General features: G+C 36.3%; 1 protein-coding gene across 3 annotated transcripts in view; it reads left to right on the top strand.

The window, feature by feature from the left end:
* Positions 1 to 20,785, top strand: part of PPEF1 (protein phosphatase with EF-hand domain 1) — a 107,855-nt gene that overhangs the window by 77,989 nt on the left and 9,081 nt on the right. For all 3 annotated transcript variants that reach the window (XM_039852261.1, XM_039852260.1, XM_039852262.1), the window contains 6 exons: positions 62 to 228; positions 3,396 to 3,432; positions 4,237 to 4,386; positions 8,256 to 8,396; positions 16,619 to 16,804; positions 18,221 to 18,363. In XM_039852261.1, coding sequence (XP_039708195.1) covers positions 62 to 228; positions 3,396 to 3,432; positions 4,237 to 4,386; positions 8,256 to 8,396; positions 16,619 to 16,804; positions 18,221 to 18,363 — 824 coding nt within the window. The remainder of the gene's footprint in view (positions 1 to 61; positions 229 to 3,395; positions 3,433 to 4,236; positions 4,387 to 8,255; positions 8,397 to 16,618; positions 16,805 to 18,220; positions 18,364 to 20,785) is intronic.

The raw sequence follows: 20,785 nt of genomic DNA, 5'->3' as shown, positions 1-20,785 counted from the left end.
AAAAAGAAAGAAAAGTACATTCTTTTAACTGCTTGTTTTCCCTCCTTCCTTCCTTCCACAGAATGGTCTCCCCTCAGAAACCAACGCATATATCTTTAATGGTGATTTCGTAGATCGAGGGAAAAATTCCATAGAGATCCTAATGATCCTGTTTGTGAGTTATCTTATCTACCCCAATAGCCTGCATTTGAACAGAGGGAACCATGAAGATTTTTTGATGAATATGAGGTAACTTGGGCCTTTAGATTTCCTCTTTTGTTTCCCATTCTGGAAAATGCTGCCATGTTTAGTTCCTAGCAGAGAGTTACAAGTGCATGTAAAGAAGTAAGGATGAAGGGACTCTCAAGGAAGATCTCAATTCTTACCTCTAGTTACAACCCTTTATCTTCTACCAAGTGAATATACATTGTTCTAAAGTCCCCTTCCTATCTTTTCTTCCACTTTTGTTCTTCCTTCTCCCTTCTATTATGTTCTTTTTCTTCTTCCTATGCCCGCCCTTTACAGTCTAAATTGTGTGCTGGGTAGATTTGTTAGGCCAGGTTTGGAGGTGTGGTAAGTTCTATAAGCAGGCTATTGCTACTCTTTTGGCTTGTCTCAGATGTTGTTTCAGAAACTAGTACTGTGTTTTTCACTGATTTGTATATTTTTTATGACATGGTAATTGCTTCTGGCATAGTTGTTCATAAACATATTTGAGAACAGCTGTAAGGTAGCATTTCAACTATCTGACTCATTGGAGATTTGAGGAATAAAGACTGGTTAAATGGTTTACCAATTTTTACTGAAAGGCACAGTAGGTGAAAAATGTTCCCCTTTCCCTTTATTTTCCTTCTTCCTCTTCTTCCTTAATCTCCTCTCCTCCTCCTTCCTTTCTTTTTCTTGTTTTGTTTCTTGTTTTATGAAATACAGGAACCAGTTTGTTCTAGGGCAGTAGAAGGCATTGCATGTTTCGTGCTTTTGGTCTTGGGCTTTTGGGTGCTTTGATCAAAGCTCGGTAACTGATTAGTTTTGGTTTTTTTTTTTTTGGCAATTTTGGCACTTGGCCAGAATACAGAGTTTCAGTTTTAATTCTTAGTTGTAGAAGCAAATGCTAAGACTATGAGGAAAAAATCCCAAGACTATTATCAGAGACTTGTTATATATAATGTAGCTTAGTACTTTTATTTGGACATGCCATTTATCCTTTCATTTATTCAGTTAGCCAGTCATGTTTATTTAGTGCCTACAATGGTTAATGAAAGAGATATGGCCCCTGCCCTCATGGAGTTTACATTTAGCAGGCAAGATACACATTGAGCAGGTTTTTCAAGTGGGATGAGTTTGTAAAGTAAGGGATCCAGCCTGTATGAAGGGTGACAGAAGGTTCCTCATAAAAGTATGGCATTAGCCTGACACCTGAAAGGTGAATTAGGCAATCAAAAGAAGACCATGGTAAGTTTAATAGTAAAAGACTGGTTAATGATTACAATGTATCATAAAACTTTCAGAAGGAAAGGAGAATGTTTTATGGACTATTTGTTGTTTTTATTTTTTTTTTCTGTGTGGCAGTTTTTTAAGTTATTAGTTTTTAAAATCAGTACTTTTAATGGAAATAAGTTGACCAAAAATCTATCACAGAATTTTTAGACCCCATTAAAACAAAGTTTAATGAGAAAAAAAAGAGAGAGAGAGAGAAGGCCATGGTCTTTCACAGTGAGGGGACAACTTATGCAGAGCTTAAGACAAGACTTTTTAAACTTGAAAGAAGTTCAAGAAGGCAGGAGATTAGACTGAGGGACAGGATGGTGTCCGATAGGGCTGGAGACATAAGAAATGGTTTGATTGTGCAAAGGAATTCAGACTTTCTTCCAAAGACAACAGAAAATCATTGAGAAATATAAAATTTGTATTTTAAAATGCAGCAGGAAGAGTAATTTGGAGAGGGACAAGAGTAGATATGAGAGGCTAATTAAGAGGTAGTTGGAGAGATAGATGACGGATTCTCAGATGAAGGTGGTGGGGACAGATGCAAAGAAGTAGATAAGATTTAAGGGAAGTTTAGGCAACGATAATTTAAGGCTTCGTAGCATGGTATGGGGGACTTGAAAGAGGAGAGAATCAAGGATGACCTTTAGGTTCTTGGCTTGAGTTTGGGAGTACACAGCATCATTCGCGGATATTGGGAACATAAGAGGAGAATGTTGGGATAAGAGAGAATAATGAGTTCAATTTGGGATAAGCTGATTTCAGGTGCTGTTAAGTAGACAGTGGATATATGTGGCTAGAGCTCAGAAATGAAGTGTGGCCTGGAGCAGTCCTGTATTATTGGTACATTGATAGTAATTAAAGCCCTGGGCAAGGATGAGGTTGCCAAGGGAGAAAGTGAAGGGAGAAGAGGATCTGGGACAGAATATGAAGGAACTCCAACATTTAAGGCTAGGTAGAGGAGAACTTGCGAAGGAGATTCACAACAGCCAGGAAGGTAGGAGGAAAACCAAGAGAGTTTATTGTCACGGAATCCAAGAGAAGAGTTTTCCAGTAGGACCCTGTAGTCAGCTGTATTTAGTATTTCAGCAAGGGCAAGAAAGATGAAGACTGCAAGGTGTCCATCGGATTTAACAACATGGACACCTTTAGTGAGTGCAGGACTGAATTTATCTCAAAAAACATAATGTTACACTGTAGAAGCCTGGCATGACATGATTCGCATGGAAACCTACAGTGAGTAGTGAGTACATGGTGTTCCAACTTCACCACATTGGGTATTAAAGGTATATACTATTATGCTAAGGCAAGAAAAAGTAATTGAAAAAATTTTCATCATTAAATTTCCCTCAGCGACTGCTATTTGGGCTTTAAAATTCCTACACTTTCTATTAAAACCTTCAATACCATTACATGAACTATATCAGAGAGAATGTAAAAAGCTAATATAAAAATCTTCTAGGCATTTCTTTGTCTTTGTTCAGTCTTTTCTCCTCCCCCTATCATTTATTTACTATAAAATATAGGAGGTCTGAGAAATTCTATCTAAATGAAAAGCATTCCCCCACACAACTTCTTCTAGCTGCCACAGCACACTTCTCTGAATACACAGAAGCATCTACACAAGCTATGCTTACCACATATTTTTTAAGTTGTCTTGTAATGATTATTTCATGAGAATGTATCTTCTTCCCACATCTATCCTACAAGCTCCTTGAGGGTAGGGACAAAGTCATTGGCTGCTTTCCTTCCTTCCCAGCATGCCTAGCAAAGACTTGGGAAAGTAATAGTTAGCTCTAACTGAAGTCTAGTTTCTTGAATTGTTGGCATTTGTGATAGTGAGATGTGAAGGCCTCCCATTTTTGCATGACTCATATAAGCAGGCGTTATCAACATTTAATTAAGTAGTTTAAATCCCATTATTTTTTCAGGTATGGCTTCACAAAAGAAATCTTGCATAAATATAAGGTAAGACTCATGTGCTTTTTTTTTTTTTGTATTCTTTGTTGTCTATACATAGAAGTAAAAAAAGAGCCTTCAGGAAAGGTGATGGGTGAACTAGTCAGAATCCATACCAGTAAAATAAAAGCACAGCAGGAAGCCCTGGCCATGGTAGAGTCTTAATTTTCTTTCTGGACTAAAGCAAGCTTTTTCATTGTGACTTTTGTGTAAATTTCAGCATAGGTACAAACATATTCCATTGTTTTAAAGGTACCTGAGATTTGTTTTACTCAGGTATGCAGACACAGAAATGGCTGTCATAAATGAAGAGATTTTTATTCACAGTTACCTAGAAACAGGAAGCACAGCACACAAAATTGGGGGCCTCATGGTGAAGTACCAGGGTTGGTCAGAAGGTAGAGGGAATGAAGGGAAAATGTGAGCAAGAGCTTTTATTGTGGTTTCTTTGGGAGGGAATGGGGGAGGCAGTTTAAACAGGTTTGAATAATTTCAGCCCCATAAAGGAGGTAGTTAAGGATGTGGGCTCTGGATTGGTTAACATATGAAAAGCAAATCATTTACTATATCTAGAAATTAGCTAGCCCTGGGAGGGGCAGTCTCTCCTCTAGGGTCATCAAGTCTCCAAGATGTCAAAGTATCAAAAATACAGAATAAAAAGACATGATTAATGAATGCTAGTGAGTTAGTGACTCCATGCTGCCTTCCTTTGGGTGGCATGAAAACTGTTTTGCGTTTTGTCCATACATTGGGACTAGTCAATAAACTTGAACTTATCAGAAAAATGAAACTTACTCAAGCTCTTATTTACAGCTACATGGAAAAAAAATCTTACAACTCTTGGAAGAACTCTATGCCTGGCTCCCAATCGGTACAATTGTTGACAATGAAGTCCTGGTCATACATGGTGGGATATCGGAATCCACAGACTTGAATTTACTTTACAGTATAAAAAGAAACAAAGTAAGAAAAATATTTACATGAATCCTGTCTCAGAGATTTATAAGGGGATATATACCTCCTCTTTTCATTTATTATTTTGTATTCATTTGTGTTTTAGTGGTTGTTGTAACTCTGAAAAGATTAGTACAAATTTTAAGAAAATCTATGATTGTGTGATAAAGAACTAAATGGATAATTTCTATATATCGGAAAAAAATTTTAATTCATGATAAAAGTGGGAAAATAAGGAAATATTGGCATTTCATATAGTTTCTAGAAGTAAAAAATCTTGATTTTTAAAAATTAAAATCTCTAATTAATGTTGTGGTAAAATATACATGACATACATTTACCCCTTTAACTATTTTTAAGTGTACAGTTTAGTGGCGTTAAGTACATTTACATTGTTGTGTAACCATTACCAGTATCACCACCATCTATCTCCAAAACTTTTAATCATCTCAAACTGAAACTCTATGCCCATTGAACACTAACTCCCCACTCCCCCTACCCCAAGCCCCTGGCAACCACCATTTACTTTCTGTCTCTATGAAGTTGACTACCGTAGGTGCCTTATATAAGTGGAATCATACAACACTTTGTTTCTGAATTGACATGATTTCCCTTATACTCCAAATCCAAATGGCTCAGGGTAATTTTATTTGAAATCTTTTAAATCTAAGTAATCATTAAATATAACAAAAGCAGAACAAGGATGTGTATAAAACCTCTGAGGCTTGTGTTGTGTGGAGTCTGTAAAGCTCCTATACTTTGTGAAAGGCTCCTTTGGCTGGGCCTTGCGGGGTGACTGCTGTTGTCTTCCTGCCATATTGGAGCCCAGCCACGCCCCTAGACCAAGGGTGTATGGGGTGCCACACAGGCATGAGAAGCAGCTCTGGAGCTGGATGATCATAGATGGTCCTAGTGAGAAACCCGAACACTTACCCCTCTGGGCTGATAATCAACTTCCAACCAATCTAGGCGTGTGGGGTCTGGAGCTGGAATTTAATTTGATATAGACAGAAATATGCCCCCTATTCACCTTGAGTTTTTAGGGCTCATATCTTTATATACATACGATCATATTGTTGCTAACTTCTTCTCATCCTTTTAATTTCAGCTTAAATACACCCTCTCCTCTGCAAAGTCTTCCATGACATGCAGACTACATCAAGTCCCCTTCTTTACGCTCTTAAGCCCCTTGTACGTATTCTTCATAACAGTTACCAAGATTAAAGAAGGAACTGTGGTACTGTTTGTTTACTCTCCTCCCCTCCTTCTCTAGTTCACTGATATAACCCCAGCACCTATGATGTAGTAAGTACTTAATCAACTTTTGTTGAATATCTCGTAAGAGGTGTAAAACCAAAGCAGGGCAAACCTAAGACAAAACTGGATAAAAACTTTTTTACAACCCTTTTCCTGATTCTGTGGGTGATTTTACATAGCTTTCTCCCCAGCCTCACCCAGTGAGGACCATACTTCCTGGTTTTCACCTGTTATCTTGGTGTAATTGTTAGTAGCACCTCCCTTTACTTTCAGAAAGTATCCCACTTGCAATAAATTTTAAGGCCACTCTAACTTTAAGGCATCTTTCTCATGATATCAGCAAACAGTCAAGACGTTTTGATCAACATGAAATAGTCACTGTTAACATAATGAGTGGATATGATTCTAGCCAAGAGCAAGGGAACATGACGTTTTTGTCAGTCAAATACTGGCAAGCACATGGCAGGAATGCAACACTCCACCACCACCTGCCTTTGGACAACAGCACTGATTGGCCATGGCAGCCACTATCAGTTGATCAGATTGAAACTTTTCCCTTCCTGAGGTTAGCCTGAGCAGCTAGCCCTCTCTAGGGCTTTTGAGATACTAAGATCTTGTCTCTGGAATGCCTAGTACTATCTCTGTGGAGACCCTAACTTAAGAGCCACCTTGACCTAAACACCATGAGGCTCTGACATGTACGTAGCTTTATATCCTGCTTCTGCCACTTCCTGGCTGGGTGACTAGGCAAGTAACTAAAGTTTTCTAAGCCTCAGTTTCCACACCTATATATTGAAGCTGAAAATACCTACTATATAGAATTGTTGGGAGGATTAAATATAATTAACTAGATGAAGAAAACTTCATAGAGTGAGCTCTGAATATAAAGCTTTCTTTTTCAATTCTCTCCCTTTTTCCTGATACTTGGAACTGAGGTTTGAATTTCAGTCACGAAGACAGACCCTGGGGAGATGTATGTGGGTCTGGAATTTTCTCTGGATACCTGAAATTTCATGCCTTCAGGGATCATTGTTCCACCTACTCATAAGATGGATTTTAAAGATAGAAATTTGACTTGTGTATTTTTTATATCTTCTACCTCTCCTAGGGTGAGGTTTAACTGGCAGCACATATTTGTTGTATTTAATATAATTGAGCAGTAATGAAAGCAGCAGGTTCAAGCCTTTGGAACTCTACCAGATGAGATATAAAAGTAGATTTTCAACTCCAATTTTATAACCCCCCAGTGTCCTATTCCTTAGAACCCTTCAAGTGTAGGGTGGCCATGCTTTCTGGATTATACCTGTTGTTGTGGTGTAATTGTTAATTGGTGATGGATAGGTTTGGGGGAACCTGATGACAACCTCCATTCTAGGTACATTCAAGGCATTTTGTGAGGTGGGCAGGTTGGGTGGGGAGAGTCAGTGCAGAGAGACAGTGAAAGAAGATTCTATAAGACTAGGACTTTGGTTTAGTATTCTTCAAACTCCCTGGCAGGTAGTATGGGAAGGGATGGCTAGTAGAATCTTAAGAGAAAATGATGGTATGGTGCCTTAGGGAGGGGCAGGGACCTTGATTCCAAGTGGCCTTGAAGACAGCAGAGCCACGTATACTTAAGAGACCATGTGGCCTTGCCCAATGAACTTATTGAAAACCTAGGGACATTGGCTAAGGGGAAATGGGGAGGGTAGATTGTGAACTCACTGATAATAGCTGAGATTGAATTTCCAACCATCTCAATGAGACAGGACCTCAGAATAAGTTTCACTTTTATTTTTGAGAGTAAAAATAAGATTTCATATACACCTTAGTTGATAGAAGAGACTAAGGTTCTACTACAGAGAGTTGTTCATCACTGAACTAAGGCCACAAACATAACAAAAGTATTCTTTCAAATTGTTTTGTACAAAATTAGTATAAAATTACAGTCTCAGGTTATGTAAAGGAACATGAAAGGGATTATAGTAATTGTACTAACAGAAAGACGTTTTATTTTCCAAAGAAATGCATCACTTTTTTTTTTTTTTACTAGGACCAGAGAACATCAGTTGCTGGCAGGGTCAGATTGAGACCACATTGCATTTAAGTTGAAGGGCTTCCAAAGTTTTCAACTTATGCCCCCTTGGAGAACTTCCCTGGACGCAGATGTTCTTACTCTCATTTCTCTGGGAAAAAAACAACAAAATGAAAAACAGCCAATCTCATAAGAGATGTTTCTAAGCTCAAAGCCTGTTGGTTCTCTCTTAGCCCCAAGTATAGATTAAGGCTCAGAGGGAGACTAGTTTTTCCCTTAGCATCTTGCATTCCCTGTGGTGATACCCTTTAGAACATGTCTAGCACTGACATCTGTACCTCTGAAGTGCTTTAGAAACTCTAGTGGGAAACTTTTTTGTAAGGAAATGTCTCTAGTTGAAAAATGTACAAACAGAATTTAACAAGCCCACTTTATAGAGATTGGTGAATGACTAAGATAAAGGAGGTCGGTGAGATAGAAAAGGTGACCATACGTTTTTCATCGGGTTGAGGCACAACAATACAGACCATATAGCAACTGGTAGTGGAGTTTCTGTGTATAGCACACTAAGCATAGGGTTTGGCTAAAGGATGAATTTGTTTTTTAGATGAAATCTGTGCTGATGCCACCAACTCCAGTAGATGAAAGCCATGTTATTGATGGGAAGAAAAATAAAATAGGCACAGCTCGAGGAACCAAATTAACTACATCCTTTTCTGAACAGTTGACAAAGCATGAATGGGAACAGGTAGGTAATCTAACTGTTCACCAAGTGGCAAAGAAGATTCAGCATAGATGATGTTGTCTCTTATAATATAGGGATAAAAAATGACTTACCTTTATAAGCAGATCATATCCTTCTTTCTGAGTTCATCACTCTATATAGTTTTACTGAGATATAATTCACATACACATATCTGTTTTAAATGTGCTCATTTAAAATAGATAAGTCAATGGTTTTGATATATTCACAGAGTTGTGCAGCTATCACTACAATCTAATTTTAGAACATTTTCGTCAGCTAAAAAAGAAACTCCATACTTATTACTAGTCACTCCCCATTCCCTCCTCATCCCCACCTCCCATTTCCCCACCCGCTTCCTTGCTACCTTAGGAAACCACTAATCTACTTTTGGTTTTGATAGATTTGCCTTTTCTGGACATGTTATAGCAATAGACCCACACAATATCTGATGTTTTCTGTCTGGCTTCTTTTACTCAGCCAGAGTGAAAGAAGTGCTTTTGCTTTGTGCTTTTGGTGTTGTATCTAATAAGCTATTGCCTAACCCAAATTTGTGAAGATTTATTCCTATGTTTTCTTCTAAGAGTTTTATAGTTTTAGCTCTTACATTTATATATCTGATCCATTTGAGTTAATTTTTGTGTATAGTTTGAGGTAGGTGTCCAAATTCATTCTATTGCATGTGGATATCCAGTTATCCCAGCACCATTTGTTAAAAACACGATTCTCATAGAATTTCCTTGACACCCTTTTCAAAAATCAATCGATCATAAATATGAAGGTTTATTTCTAGATTCTTAATTCTATTCCATGATCTATATGTCTGTCCTTACATCAGTACTACACAGTTTTGATTACTGTAGCTTTGTATAAAGTTTTGAAACCGATAAGTGTGAGTTCTCTACCTTTTTTCTTCTTTTTCAAGATTTTTCAGACTATTCTGGGTCCCTTGAATTTCCATACGAATTTTAGGATCAGCTTGTCAATTTCTACCAAAAAACAGCTGGGATTTTGATAGGGATTGCCTTGATTCTGTGAATCAATTTGGGTACTATTACAATCTTAACAATATTATATCTTCGATTCCATGGAATTAGGATGTGCTTCCATTTATTTAGATCTTTAATTTCAGCAGTGTTTTATAATCACGTATAGTGAGCCACTTGTTTTGTTAAGGTTATTCCTAATTTATTGCTAAGTATTTTCAATGCTTAGAATTGTTTTCTTTATTACATTTCGGATTGTTCATTGCTGGTGTATAGAAATACAATCGACTTTTATATACTGATCTCATATTGTGAATCTTGATAAACTTGTTTATTCATTTTAATGGTTTTAGTGGATTCCTCTGGACCTTCTATATACAAATGCATGTTATCTGTGAATAGATGTGATTTTACTTCATCCTTTTCAATCTAGCTGCCTTTTATTTCTTTTACTTTTTAGTTACCCTGTCTAGAACCTCCAGTGCAGCATTGAATAGAAGTGGTGAGAGTAGACATCCTTGTCTTATTCCTGATATTAGAGAGAAGCATTCAATCTTTTACTATTAAGGATATTACCTGTTTGCTTATTTTTCTTTTTTAAAAATTTATTTATTTATTTTTGTTAAGTTTATTGGGGTAACATTGGTTAATACAATTATATAATTTTCAAGTGTACATTATCATTTGACATCTGTATATTCTATTGTGTGTTTACCACCCAAAGTCCAGTTTCCTTCAGCTACCATATATTTGATCCCCTTTATCCACTTTTCCCTCCCCTATCCCCCTATATTTGACCCCCTTTATCCCATCTACCTCCCCCTTCCTCCCCCACCCCACTAGTAACCACTAGTCTATAGTCCTCTGGTAACCACTAGTCTATAGTCCGTGTCCATGAGTCTCTGTTTGTTTGTCCTGTTCATTTGTTGCTTTTAGGTTTATATCCCACATATAAGTGATATCACGTGATTTTCAACTTTTTCTGTTTGGCTTATTTCACTTAGTTTGATTATCTCGAGGTCCATCCACGTTGTTGCAAATGGCAGTATTTCATCTCTTCCTATGGCTGAGTAATATTCCATTGTATATATGTACCACGTTAGCTGTTTGTTTAAATATTAGCTGCCCTTAGCATCAGATTGAGGAAGTTCCCTTCTGGGCTTACTTTGTTGAGTGATTTTATCACAAAAGAGTGCTGGCTTTTGTCAAATGATTTTTCCACATCTATTAAGATAGTCATGTGGTATTTGTCTTTTGTTCTATTAAATGTGGTGTATTATATTGATTGATTTCAGGTATTAAACCAACCTTAAATTCCTGGGATAAATCCCACTTGGTCATGATGTATATCCATTTTATATGTTGCTGGCTTCAGTTTGCTAATATTTTTTTTTTGAGGATTTTTACATCTATATTCATAAAGGACATTCGTCTATAGTTTTCTTTTCTGGTGAGATCTTTGGTATTAGCATAAGATTGCCTCATAGGGTGAATCGGGAAGGAGTTTGTTAAGGATTGATATTATTCCTCAGATGTTTGGTAGAATTCATCAGTGGAGCTATCTGAGCCTGGGCTTTTCTTTATAGAAAGTTTTAAAATGATTAATTCAATCTTCTTTTTTACTATAGATCTATTCAGATTTCCTATTTCTTCTTGAGTAGTTTGTATCTTGGTAATTTTAATAGTTTGTGTCTTCCTTGGAATTTGTCTATATCATCTAATTTATCTAAATTGTTATCCTAAATATGTAGAATTCATATATATATATATATACACACACACACATATATGTATATGTATATATATGTGTGTGTATATATATATATACATATATATGTATATATATATATATATATATATGCGTGTGTGTGTATGTATATATATATTTCTGTTAGGTTAGTAGTGATGTCCCTTCTTTCATTTCTGATTTTAGTAATTTGAGTCTCTCTTTTTTTTTCTTGATCAATCTTGCTAAGGTTTGTCAATTTTATTCATCTTTTCAAAGAGACAACTTTTGGTTTTATTTACTTTTCTCTATTGTTTTCTATTCTTCATTTATTTGCGCTCTAACCTTTATTATTCTTTTATTATTTCTGCTTGTTTTAGATATAGTTTGCTCTTCTTTTTCTAGTTTCCTAAGGTGAAAGTAATGTCATTGATTTGAGATTTTTTTCCTTTGTAATGAAGCTATAATTTTCCCTGCAGTTACTGCTTTAGCTCTATCTCATAAGTTTTGCTATGCTGCGCTTTCATTTTTGTTCATCTCAAAGTATTTTCTAATTTCTCTTGGAATCTCTTCTTCAACTCATATGTTATTTAGGAGTGTATTATTTAATTTCTGTATATTTGTGAATTTCTCATATTTCCTTCTCTTACTGATTTTGACTTGAATTCAGTTGTGGTTAGAGAACATACTTTACATGAAATTTAAATCCTTTTAAACCTGATTGAAGCTTTTTTATGGCCTTGCCTGTGATTTCTCTAGGAGAATGCTTCATGTGCTCTTGAGAAGAAAATGTTTTCTGTTCTTGTTGATTGGAGTACTTTATATATCTGTCTTTGAACATATTTGTAATGGTTGCTTTGAAATCTTTGTCTGCTAAGTCAACATCTAATCCCTTCAAGGCGATTTTTATTGCCTGCTTGTTTTTCCCTGCATATTTATTTTTGTTTGCATGTCTTGTAATTTTTTATTGAAAACTGAATATTTTAGGTAATATATCATAGTAACTCTAGATAGTTATTCCCATGTCCCACTGGGGCTTGTTGTTATTTGGGTTTTTTGCTCATTTATTTGTTTAGTTGCTTATCCGGACTAGTTCGGTGATGTCTATTCCCTCTCAGTGTGTAGCCTCTGATGTCACTCCTCACAAGGTGTTGTCCTGGGTGTGCACACAGTTTCCCTTACTACCAGGGGTGGTTGTAGTTTCATCTAGGTTCTCTTTGACTGTCTTTTCCATGGTTTCCCTTTTAAGCTTTGGCACATCTGTGGGGCTCACAAATAGCTTCACAATCTGATCCCATTAAAGCTGGGCGTCTTTGCAGGGGCACGGAGGCTTATTCTGGCCCCCCAAGAGGGCTCTTCTCATCTTTCACTTTTCCTGATTCTGTCTGTTAAACTTCTAGCTGGTCTGCTCTTGCTACTACTATCATGCAACTACTAGCCTTCTTATCCCTAAGAGGCCTCTATTTCTTGATTCTGTACCCTTATACCTTGATTGCTGAAAATGTTGACTAAAATGTGATTTATGATATAAAATATACTATAATCAATGAGGAGAAAGAAAGAAAGAGAAGTGGGGAGATAGACAGGAATAGAGAAGAGGTGGTAAGAGAGAAATAGCATTCATCACTGGCTTCTGCATCCAAAGTATTTGAAAGTCAAGTAAGTATAAGATATAGCCTATAGCAAGTAGGAAAAGATGTGTCCTTAAATTTTGACATCCAAATTTCAAAGATCAAAGGTTAGAACAAGCACTTCTAGGATTATAGTATATAAAAAGGATCATGCCAAAGAGATAGGAGTTGCACAAAAAGAATACCATAGCCTCTAGAAGCCTAGATGAGTTAGAATTACAGAGAGAGATAGCCTTAAGAAGTGGGAGGGAGGAGACCGAGCATCATTATTCTGTAATAGAATCTCTACCACCCCCACCCCACTCCCCAAACAACATAGATAAGGCATCTTACAGACTCCATATCTGTGACTGGAGCTGACACAGGGTAAAAAGGACCAGAATCTCATTCCTAATATTTTAATAATTCGGTTGTACCTTTAATTTTCTTTCCTTAGTTACTAGTACATAATGGACATACACATTTTAGTTACCTAGAATTGAAATTTCCATATAAAACAGATTTTGCAATTGCTTTATTTTTTAATATCTATGAGCTATGTTATAATAAAGATCATAGGTTCTTTATTTAAGTTTTGTTTTGTTTTGTTTTGTTTTGTATTCACTGAGATGTGGAAGATATATGTTTTCATAGCTAAGACATTGTAGGGAGACAAGCGTGATATTCTTCCTTTAAGAGAGACTTGTAACAATTAGGAGGCCAGAGAGGTTTAAAAAATAAATTTAATGATTTATATCCTGAGTGACTTTTCTCTCTTTTCATTTATTTAACAAGTATTTATTGAGTACCTGCTATATGTCAGACACTGTTCTAGGCTTCTGAGAATGTCAAAGATCTATCACCTCATAGAGCTTTCATTCTAGGAGAAGAGTTCAATATAATAATAAGCAAATAAATTATATAATATGTTAAGTGAGAAGTTCTATGAAAAACAAATTAAAACTAGAATAAGGTTAGGGGGAACAGGAAAACTGGAGGTAGAAGATAGAGTTGCAATTTTAAATAGAGTAGTCAGCCTAATTGAGAAGGCTCTCAAGAGTGAATGGCTAGTTTGTAGTCACTTGGCTAGTCACTGAATGCTAGAGCAGTATTTGATCCCAGGTCTTATGCTAATGCCATGCTCTTTTTCTGAAGGAAAGGATGACTCTCCTTTCAGAAAAAGATAGGAGTGATAGGAGGTCTCAAGAAGGAAATGAACTACTCAAGTCTCCCCTCATCCAATGTGACAATGGGTAGACAAGGAGTAGGCATCTAAAGAAATCTAGAAAGTTTGGGCTGAACATAACTTTTATGACAACATGTTTAAAAGCTGGATGGAAGATACTAGGGGGAAACACAAAAGGATAGTGTATCTACAGTATTAGTGTTTTAGAAGAGAAACATTTAGATATACCTTTTAGAGCTATTAGTTCTCCCTCAAATCATACTTTTGGAAACTGGATTACTTAACAGACAAGCACAGGGCATTTCTTGCAGAGTATATTTTGGATTTAGATTTAAAAGCTAGACACAAATTGTTTTTTGTTGACAAGGTCATATAAAAGCTGTCATTCAGTAAAACTTGTCCAACTTTTGGTTTGAAAATTTCAGGAAAGAATGTTATAAATAATTATTCTTGTATGTACTTACCACCCAAAAGGCCTTTGCATTTCAGAGGAGAGGATGTTGTTGAGAGGAAAGAGATTGTCTCTGCCTAGGAATTTGTTTCACCACCAAGATCCCTTTATAGAATTTTTTGTCTGTGAGCCTCAGAATTAAATCTATTTTGTGGCCACAGTTTGGGTAAACCTAACCAAGTGAACGAATTCTAGACAGAGAAAAGAAATGCAGAATTCATGGAATGGATGATTCTGAAGAAGTTCATTTCTATAAAATCGATACCCCTTATGACTTTGAATCAAAGAAAACTGAGTGTTAGATATATCTTCCTCATTTCATTGCTGAGCCATTTGAGGCCCGAATAGGTTAAGTGATTTGTCCAAGACAACACAGGTGACACTTGAAGAATTAACTCGTTGGCCAGGACTTATTCTAGTTCAACAGAGTCCCATCATATGTATGTTTAATTTATGTAAATTTCAACTATATGCCTATGGCAAAAAGGAGACAAAGTGTAAAATTTTATTTTCATGTAATTTATTATATTACACATTATTACATATATAAAAAATTGCACATCCATATTCCTGTATAGGGTTGTATATACAAAATCACGTATACTGTGCTTTAAGGTAATTTAAGAGGTTTTCCTGGGGTAATTTTGCATCTCATGTAGGAATTTAAAACTTAATCCCCTCCTTAGAAAACACAGTTCCTTGTGTTCCATATTTCCTTCTTCATTATACTAAAGGTCAAATTACATCCCCTGAACATGAATGTATGGTGTAAGAGCCAGATATGATTCAGTTTAAAATGCAGGTATTATTTTTATCATAAACACCAGCAAAGTAAATGGGTTACATTATATTTATTTGTAGGGTAGGGTTATACCGATGTTGGAATTCAGTGGGGGAGAAAGGAGAATCTTTGAGTGATTTTAATTCTCACTTCAATCAGTCAAAACCTCTGCAAGTGTCTGAAATGTGCCTGGAGCCAGATTTCTGACCAGGTGCCTGTCATTCCAGAGTAGTGCTTCTACTAGTTCTGTTCTGTCCTCCTCATTGTTTTCCCCTTGCTGGTTTCTAGCTTCCCTTCAGTGCCAAATCTATAAATGGCTGTACAGCCATGTTTAGTGAGAGTGTCATTTCTGGTTTTTTTCTTAAGGCCTTGTTTGGACCCACCAGAATAACTGCATAACTTAAAATGCTTGCTTCTTCATGCCCTCAAAAGAAGCACGTGGAAAAATATTGACTCTTAGAGTCATAGTTTGTTAGAACTTTGAGATACTTTACAAGTCATCTGGCCCAAACACCTGATTTTAAAGACCTAGAAAGTGAGACCCAAAACATTTTCTCAAGGTTGCATGACTTTAATGACAAAGTTAGTTTTTCTCACTACTGCTTTAAGCTCTTATAGGAGATGTTTAAATAAAGAAACATTATACGTAGATCAGAGCCACAGACAGGGAGCCCCCAACTTTTTATGAAAAATATTCTTGGAAACTTGAGACTTCTGTCCTGGGCATCATGTAGCCTATATTTGACTATTTCAGCCCCAAAAGGAAATGTTATGCTAATAAAATACTTGTGGATTTAGAGGAATACTTGTGGAAACCAACCAGTAGCTAAATGTATTGCTAAAATTGAGACGTAGTCATCAAGAGGCCTTAAAGTGAAGGAGATGCTTTAGGAAGTATTCCTGGATGAGCAGTGGTCTATATTTGTGATGAGAAAGAGGCTTCTTCATGTTATGTTCTCAACAGGCTTCCTCATGTTATGTTCAGAACACCAGGGCGGAAGCCACAGCTGAGAGACCTACCTTATCTTTTTTGGCATATTAAGAACACCTAATATGTGTTCACTGTGGGGAACTACTTTCTCCTTTGAACATGACAATGAAGTGCTTTGAAGAGAAGACAACTTTGTAGGTTCAGCAATTATGAAACAATTGTGATGGAAATTTTAAAGACCAAAAAAAAAAAAAAAAAGCTCTACACGGGCTGATTTTTCATGACTACTAAGTATTGCTACATTAATTATTATTATTGTGACATTGGTTATTGGGGATGAGCAGAAAGAGATTGTGGTGGCTAAGGGCATTAAAATCATTCTGGAAAAGATTCATGGAGGAGAAAAATATGAAACAATTTTGAAGGAGGAATGAGAAATAGTAAGACTTCAGGTGGGATAATGTTTCTGTAAATATTTCTGGAAAAGAAGTTGGAATCTAACAAGATAAACTCACTTGTAAGTAGCATCCTAATCTAATCTAGTTTGTTGTTTCAAGGTTATCGATATTCTGTGGAGCGATCCCAGAAGCAAAAGAGGCTGTTATCCAAATACATGCCGAGGAGGGGGCTGCTATTTTGGACCAGATATTACCTCTAAGATCCTTAATAAATACCAGTTGAAGATGATTGTTAGGTCTCATGAATGTAAGCCCGAAGGGTATGAAGTCTGCCATGACGGGAAGGTAAGGTAACATTGTTGGTGACATCGTGACAGACATCTTTCTCCCAAGCAGTCTTTCTTCACAGGATGTGTCTCACCTAGAGACCCATGGGAAGAGGTCTGCCCTAGTACCCAAAAAGAAGGCCAAGCTTTGGTAGACAAAAACATGAGACTGTAGAGTTCGTGTAGGTTATTTGAAGGGGCCTCTCTGTCCCTTTCCCTAAAAGATATTTGGTTTATTTTCCTGATCTTCCCTAATCCCAGAGATAGAAACTCTGACATGTGACACTAAGTACACAGAAAACCTTCATTCTTTAATAATCGCACGGCGACCCTCCAGTACAGTGGAGTTAAGAACGTACTTATCCTCACAGAGCACATAAAAGGCAGCAGTGAATCCAGTTTGCTCTCTTCCACCTTTTTTACTTTGCCTGTGCAAGGCAGAGGCACAAAACACACTTCCCTTCCACTCACTGAGTAGGTGATCTCTAGCAAGTCACTTGCTGTGGTCCGTTTAGCTGCAACCACTATCGTGGAGTGTGTTGCACTCCTGCAGTGTGGTGTATGAGAAGGCCAGAAGAGGTGAGGACTGAGAAACTGGTTTTTTGGTCCCAAGTTGTCCTGGGATATCCCTTTTTCTAATACTAAACAGCAATAAATACAAAAGAATACCAAATTGTAGGGCATTTCCTTCTATTTCAACACTTTTACTTTTCTTAACTCTGTTAGTTTATTTGAGGCTCATACTAACAATTGTGAGATGGTTAAGGCAAGTATTATTTAGGGTTTCTTTGTAATAAGAAAATAGAGAGAAAACTGCAGTGGCTTGTCTGAGGTGACATGTTTACTAGGGCAGGACCGGGCCTAAGCCATGTTTCCTGTCACTGCAAATGTCACCACTGCCCCAAGGCTGGTTCCTTCCCAACAGAGTGGTCATGGTACCTTATTCTAGCCACTATTTCTCTGCCTTTAAAGCACTGGTTTTGTGGGGGGCCCCAAACCCTCTAAACCAGCCATCTCTAAGCAAAAGAAAAAGACTGTGATACTAGACAAGTTTTATTTTGAATGCTCAAATATTGCAAGGAAAGAAAATAAAGGCCTTACCCCCTTGGAAAATTAAAATTTGCAAAACCAGGCATTAAGGAGGATTTTAAGATACGGAGCTGAAATTGTATACAGGATTGCAAGGCCATGCACTGTGGGAATGAGGGTTAGAAGTCAGTACTTCCGGGGACACTGATTTGAAAGCCTTGTTTTTGTCTGATAGAATCGCAGGAAATCTTGTTAGACTTGGATAATTCGTATGGATTTTAAACTTTGGTTTTGTTTCGTTTTGTTTTTGTTTTTGCTTTTTAAAGAATTGAGCTGTTTCTGACTTTATTGAAGGAAATTTTGAAAACTAACTCCTTGTGAACCTAACCCTCTTTTTTCTTATCAGGTTATTACTGTATTTTCTGCTTCTAACTATTATGAAGAAGGCAGTAATCGAGGTGCTTACGTGAAGCTGGATTTTGGTTTGGTCCCTCGCTTTTTTCAGTACCAAGTAACCAAAGCAACGTGCTCGAGGCCTCTTTACCAAAGGTGTGTATACTCTAAGGGACATTCTAAGCGCTGCTACTGGTGAACAAGTAGAACCAATCCAGAGGGACTAAGAGCAGCCACAGGAGTTGGTTACTTATTGGTTACTCATTGGTATAAACAAAATGGAAATAGTTCCAGACACCGAATAGCGGATACACTCATATTTGACACCAACAGGAGCAATTTTTAATTCACACATCTCTTTAGATAGATAAAGTGGCCAGCATCCACACACAGTCCCTAATTGAATATAAGAAAAGAAGCCTGACCTACAGCCTTCTCTGCCCCCAAACAGCCCAGTCTCGTCTTGCTTCTTTGTCTCTTCTCTACCCAGAAGTGTAAATAACAAGACGAGTGTGTTTCTCCATGTGATGACATTTATAGCTTATCTTCCTTTTCTCCCTTCGACATTATCTTTTTAAGAGTTTTTCATTATTGAATGAATATGTTTATTGTTAACAAGTGAGACATAAAAAAAGATGTATAAAGAAAATGTTGATGATTTTTTCTCCCCCTATGCCTCAATAATCCTTTTTCTTCATAGGCTGCTGAAATTAATGGCCTTCCACCCTCTTCTCCTTGTTCCTACAAAAATAGACAAGCAGTTATTCATTCGTTGAATAAAAAAAATTTGAGCACCTACTATGTGCCTGACACTGTTCTAGGCACAGATGATATAGTAATAACCAAAACAGGCAAAAGTCCATTCCCTCATCAACTGCTTATCCTAGTGGGAGGAGAAAGTCAGTAAACACCATACATACATTTTTTTTTACAAAGGTAAAAGCACACTGCACATTCGATTCTGCAACTGACTTTTTTTACTGAAGATTCTATCATGAACATTTCTCCAAGTTCGTACATATAGACTCAATTCATTTTTTTAGTAGATATACAATATTCTGTAATATACATATGTCATGACAATTATGGAATGACCAAAGCTTATTCAATCGATGGCCATCCAGATTGGTTCCAGGGTTTTACACTTAAAAACAATACTATAACAAACATTTCTGTGTGCATGTGTGTATACATATATACATATACATGTACATACATATATGTTTTAGTGTTGCTTTTATGTAAGATTTCAAAATGTGAAATTTATGGATTTACATGCTCTAAATTTTGCTAGATACCCCAAAATAATTGTAAAAATTAACAGTCTGAAAAACAACATACTAGTTTCTTCACATCCTCAGTAATCTCTAATATTATAAACCTATTCTTAATTTTTGCCAAGCTGATAGTAAATGTCACTATTTTAATTAGAATTTTTTAGACAGCCGAGTTTAGCCATCTTATGTTTTTGGAAATTATATTTTCTCTTCTTTGAATTTCCTATATATATTATTCCTCCATTTTATATTTATCATGTTGTAATGGTTCTTTATATATCCTAAACTTAGCATGTCAGTTACTAGACATATGTATTTTTCCCTTTGTTAATGATATTATTTGCAGCACAAAAGTTTTTAATTTGATGAAATCCGATATATTTTTTTCTTTTTTGCTTGTGCTTGTGGTGTCGTATCTAAAAGCCATTGCTTAACCCACAGTTACAAGAATTTATTCCTGTTTTCTTCTAAGATGTTTATTGATTAAGCTTTTACAATTGGGTGTCTGATCCATTTTAAGTTAACTTTTGTGTGTGGTATGAGATAGAGGTCCAACTTCGTTCTTTGACATGTGGACATTCAGTTATCCTAGCACCATCAATTGGGAAGACTATCCTTCCCCTGTTTGTTTTGGCATACTTGTCAAAAATCAATTGATCATAAAGGCACAGGTTTATTTCTTGACTTTGAATTATATTCCATTGATCTATATGTCTATCCTAATGCAAGTAACACACTGTCCTGATTTCTATAGCTTTGCGGTAAGTTTTGAAACTTGGAAATGTGAGTTGAACTTGGTTCTTTTTAAGGTAGTTTTGATTATTCTGGATTCCTGGCGTTTCCATATGAATTTTAGAATCAGCTTTGGTGGTTATTGCCATCTTGACAATATTAAGTCTTCCAATCCATATTGTTTTATTTATTCAGATCTGTCATTTCCTTGAACAATATTATGTGCTTTTAAGTGTACTTTTGTTAAATTCATTTTTAAGTATTTTATTCTTTTTGGTGCTATAGTAAATGGAATTGTTTCCTTAATTATATTTTGGACCATTCATTTCTAGGATATAGAATACAATTTATTTTGTATATTGTGCAATCTTGATGAACTTCTTTGTTCTAATAGTTTTTGGTGGATTCATTGGGATTTTCTATATACAAGACTATATTATCTGTGAATAGACATAGTTTTACTTCTTCCTTTCCAGTATGGATGCCTTTACTTCTTTTTCTTGCTTAATTGCCCTGGCTCGAACGTCCAGACCAATGTTGAATAGGAGCAGCGAGAGCAGATATCCTTG

This window comes from Pteropus medius, unplaced genomic scaffold (genome assembly GCF_902729225.1).
Source record: "Pteropus medius unplaced genomic scaffold, Ma_sr-lr_union100, whole genome shotgun sequence".
NCBI classification, from domain to species: domain Eukaryota; kingdom Metazoa; phylum Chordata; class Mammalia; order Chiroptera; family Pteropodidae; genus Pteropus; species Pteropus medius.
This window is presented reverse-complemented; position numbering and strand designations above follow the sequence as displayed.